Consider the following 4,482-nt stretch of genomic DNA (forward strand, 5'->3'; position numbering starts at 1 on the left):
ATCCTTGTTTTAAGATTAATAAAGATAACATTTATAGGTATCATTATATTTATGATAATCTGTTTTTCTGAAGATATTTACAGAGCCTGGCTTTATCTTTTGGTCAATCTTTTTGGCCAGAAATATCTCAACTTATTCTATCCTGTACAGAAAGCTGTTCAACCTATCACTAATGTTTTTGTCCTGGTTGTTAATAAGAATACTGTAAACCAACATGATTTGGCAAATGATTGTTTCCCATCATTAGCCTTTTAAGATACAGCTGACTGCACAGCAATTAATTTTCAAGATTTTCTAACTTTGTTGATATCTTTATGTAAGTGAACATCCAAATTAGATATTTATTTTTGAATGATTTATATTTGCTATATTTTTGTCCTAACACACACACAAATGTTGGTTCACAGTAGTATGGTTTCAGCATTAACTGAGCAACCAATAGGGCCACCCTTGAAAAAATTCTTTGTTTGATGTTGCCTCCCCATGCAAGCCTTGTAGAGTTAGGAAGGATTTATGGAGTTTTTTGGCCAACAACATAAGTTACATGTTTTAGACAAGAAAACAAGTTGGAGCAGGAAAATATCTTTTAAAAAAAAAACTTGAAAAGATTTGTGTCATAAATTTTTTGGGGTAGGCTTCATTTTAGGTGGGTCGGTAGGCAACATCAAACAATGTAAATTTTATTTTTGGCCTAGACATATTTACACTTTTGGGTATTTAGCTGAATTTGCTCTGAACAACCCTAAATCTGTCTCTGAATAACCTTCTAGCCTCATACAACAATCACTTTATAATTATGACATCAAGTATTTTAAATTGTGAGGCAAAATGTTAATGTTGTTGACTTTAAGTAATGGTGGACAAATTTGTGTACGAGTGTAAATACGTCTATTTCAGTAAGAAACTTTTTAAGCATGGCCTTATTTCTTGCAGTCCCCTTGCTGTCAAAAGGAAATGTCTGTTGTAATCTCTTGTCAATTACTTGTTTCTTTATAAGACACCAGTTTCAAGCCATTGTTTACATTAGATGTTCGATCTAGAGAGCCAGTGGTTACGGCAGTTTTATATCTCATGTCCATTGATTTTCTTCTGCTGCTATTGAAGGACTGGTGTTGCATCGTATATATCGACTCAGAACTTGCTAAAAAATGTAAGATCTTAGCATGTTTTGTATTCATGAGAGATTTGATATGGACAATTATATTGTGATAGTTCAGACAATATCTGATAGGGGATTGTTATTGATAATTGACTGGTTTAAAAAGATAAAGTCCGATACTTTTCACATATTATGTCTAATGCAATGAAAGATATTATAAGATGAATAAGTATTACAATTTTCTTCAGGTGTCTGCAGATGGCTTAACAACTTGACATGCAGCATACATCATGACTTAAAGTGGAGTCAGAGATTGGTAGAAAACTAATGCCAGATAACAATTTACATTCCAGAAGATTTACCAATACTATTTACAACAAAAAAGTAACAAACATTTAATGATTAGATTGAAATAAAAGGTAAGTGTTCAAAATTATGTAAACTTGAAATTTGATTCAGGATTAATATGCCAGATATTAATACTCACTTAATATTTCTATTCCTATGACACAGCTTTTAAAAATGTTGTTTTAGTTTGCTTTTTTAAAACAGTCAATATTGTTAATATTTTTCAAAGAGTAAATGGTGTCCAATTAACATTTAATGTCCCCAGCGTCCCAAATATGACTGTTGCATATATATCCTTTTCACATGAATGAAAATGGGGGATCATTATGAAAAGAACAAAATCTATATAGGCAATTGTTTGATATAATTTCTGCAACACAGTAATTAGAAGAAATTAGATATTCTTATAATTGAAATTTACATTAATTTTTTCAAAGTGCTTCTCCAGACTAAACATACAGATATACTCATGACATTCATGTCTTAAACTCACAGGTTATATGAAAATATTGAGGACACAAAAACAAAAAAATTACATTAGCAAAACAACTTGTAAGAACTCAAACACCAAAGGCCAAGCATTAATGAACAGAACACCAAAAAGACAAGCACCAAAAGCCAAACGCTACCTAAATATAACACCAAAGGCCAAGTGTAACCTAAATATAACACCAAAGGCCAAGCATAACCTAAATATAACACCAAAGGCCAAGCATAACCTAAATATAACACCAAAGGCCAAGTGTAACCTAAATATAACACCAAAGGCCAAGCATAACCTAAATATAACACCAAAGGCCAAGCATAACCTAGATATAACACCAAAGGCCAAGCATAACCTAAATATAACACCAAAGGCCAAGCATAACCTAAATATAACACCAAAGGCAAAGCATAACCTAAATATAACACTAAAGGCCAAGCATAACCTAAATATAACACCAAATGCCAAAAGTTACCTAAATATAACACCAAATGCCAAAAGTTACCTCAATATAACACCAAAGGCCAAGCATAACCTAAATATAACACCAAAGGCAAAGCATAACCTAAATATAACACCAAATGCCTAGAGTTACCTAAATATAACACCAAAGGCCAAGCATTACCTAAATATAACACCAAAGGCAAACACTACCTAGATATAGCACCAAAGACCAAGCATTACCTAAATATAACACCAAAGACCAAACATTACCTAATTATAACACCAAAGGCCATGCTTGCCTAAATATAACACCAAAGGCCAAGAGTTACCTAAATATAACACAAAAGGCCAAGCATAACCTAAATATAACACCAAAGGCCATGATTGCCTAAATATAACACCAAAGGCCAAGCATAACCTAAATATAACACCAAAGGCCAAGCATAACCTAAATATAACACCAAAGGCCAAGCATAACCTAAATATAACACCAAAGGCCCAGCATAACCTAAATATAACACCAAAGGCCAAGCATAACCTAAATATAACACCAAAGGCCAAGCATAACCTAGATATTACACTAAAGGCCAAGCATAACCTAAATATAGCACCAAAGGCCAAGAGTTATTTAAATATAACACCAAATGCCAAGCATTTCCTAAATATAACACCAAAGCCTGGGAAAGGTCAAGAGTTACCTAAATATAACACCAAAAGCAAAGCATTACCCGAAGAAAACACCAAAAGGTCCAGCATCGTCGAAACATAACACCAAAAAGCAAACTTTACCTTTATATAACACCAAAAAGTATCTGAACACTAAAAACCACATAGCATCTTTAAAGAATAGTAAACCTTAAAAGGAGTAAAAACAGGTCACCAAACTCAACAATATGCATAAAGGAACATCAAAAACCAAAAAAGTAACAAGTTTACAAAAATCCAAAATGTCAATTTTCAATATTTAGATATTAAAGTAGGGATATGTATGAATGACTGACTCAAAAATGAAACTGTTTTCTTGTATCAGCAGACTTTTCTCAATCTTGATAGAAAATTTTTTTTCTGTATAAAGGAGTAGGTTCAGTAAGACCCCTTTTTGGCCCCAAAATATAGCAGTTTTACAAAATTGTTAAAATGTAAACTTTTAGCTATTCATTGGAAAGTAGAATACTTCTGTTACATACATATGGGCTGTTTTTGATAATACAATGCATATTTATCGGGTACTAGCATCATTAAGTCATGCTAAATTACTGAAATCTTCATAATTTTAGCATTTGAGTTAATTTTTAGACGATTTACGTCTTAAATGGACGTGGCCGCATTTGTGTTCATTCTTAATATTTAAATATAAGTTGTATTTGATGATAATACATAACATATATAAAGGTTGAGGATGAACAAGGATGCGGCCACTTTCATTTTTGACAAGAACCATCTGAAAAGTGACATATTATGGCATATTTGATAGATCTATAACATTTAAGCTTGAATATGAGCGTCTTTAATGACTAAATCAGTTCAAATCTTTCACATAAATAAATTGATTCTACTAAAGTAGACACTTAAGTGTTTAAAAAGTGTCCAAAATCTTTCATCAGATGAACCTGAAATTTGGGGCCAAAATCGGCCCTTACCGGACCTACTCCTTTAACTTTTATCCCTATAGCATTCATATTCATTTTCAATGACAAGGAAGGGTCTTTTGCATGATTTTTGTCGAGCCTGCGACTTTTGTGGCAGAAAGCTCGACATAGGGATAGTGATCCGGCGGCCGCGGCGTTAGCTAACATCTTAAAAGCTTTATATTTTAGAGGGTGGAAGATCTGGATGCTTCATACTTTGTATATGGATGCCTCATGTTACGAAGTTTCCGTCAGTCACATGTCCAATGTCCTTGACCTCATTTTCATGGTTCAGTGACTACTTGAAAAAAAAGTTAAGATTTTTTGTAATGTTAAATTCTCTCTTATTATAAGTAATAGGATAACTATATTTGGTATGTGCTTACCTTGCAAGGTCCGCATGCCCGTCAGACAGTTTTCACTTGACCTCGACTTCATTTCATGGATCAGTGAACAAGGTTAAGTTTTCGTGGTCAAGT

The 4,482-nt window shown here is 33.0% G+C and overlaps 1 protein-coding gene across 1 annotated transcript; it reads left to right on the top strand.

The window, feature by feature from the left end:
- Positions 1-2,031: 2,031 nt before the first annotated feature.
- On the top strand, positions 2,032-2,520 carry LOC127727005 (circumsporozoite protein-like). The gene has a single exon (XM_052234375.1). It carries the CDS (start codon positions 2,032-2,034, stop codon positions 2,518-2,520), a length of 489 nt encoding a protein of 162 aa, XP_052090335.1.
- The last annotated feature ends 1,962 nt before the right edge of the window (positions 2,521-4,482 follow it).

Source organism: Mytilus californianus, unplaced genomic scaffold, assembly GCF_021869535.1.
Source record: "Mytilus californianus isolate M0D057914Y unplaced genomic scaffold, xbMytCali1.0.p SCAF_19, whole genome shotgun sequence".
Taxonomy (NCBI): domain Eukaryota; kingdom Metazoa; phylum Mollusca; class Bivalvia; order Mytilida; family Mytilidae; genus Mytilus; species Mytilus californianus.

Bases quoted from the DNA above. Each gene is read 5' to 3' on its own strand.
- LOC127727005 (XM_052234375.1), top strand. From the start codon at position 2,032: ATGAACAGAACACCAAAAAGACAAGCACCAAAAGCCAAACGCTACCTA.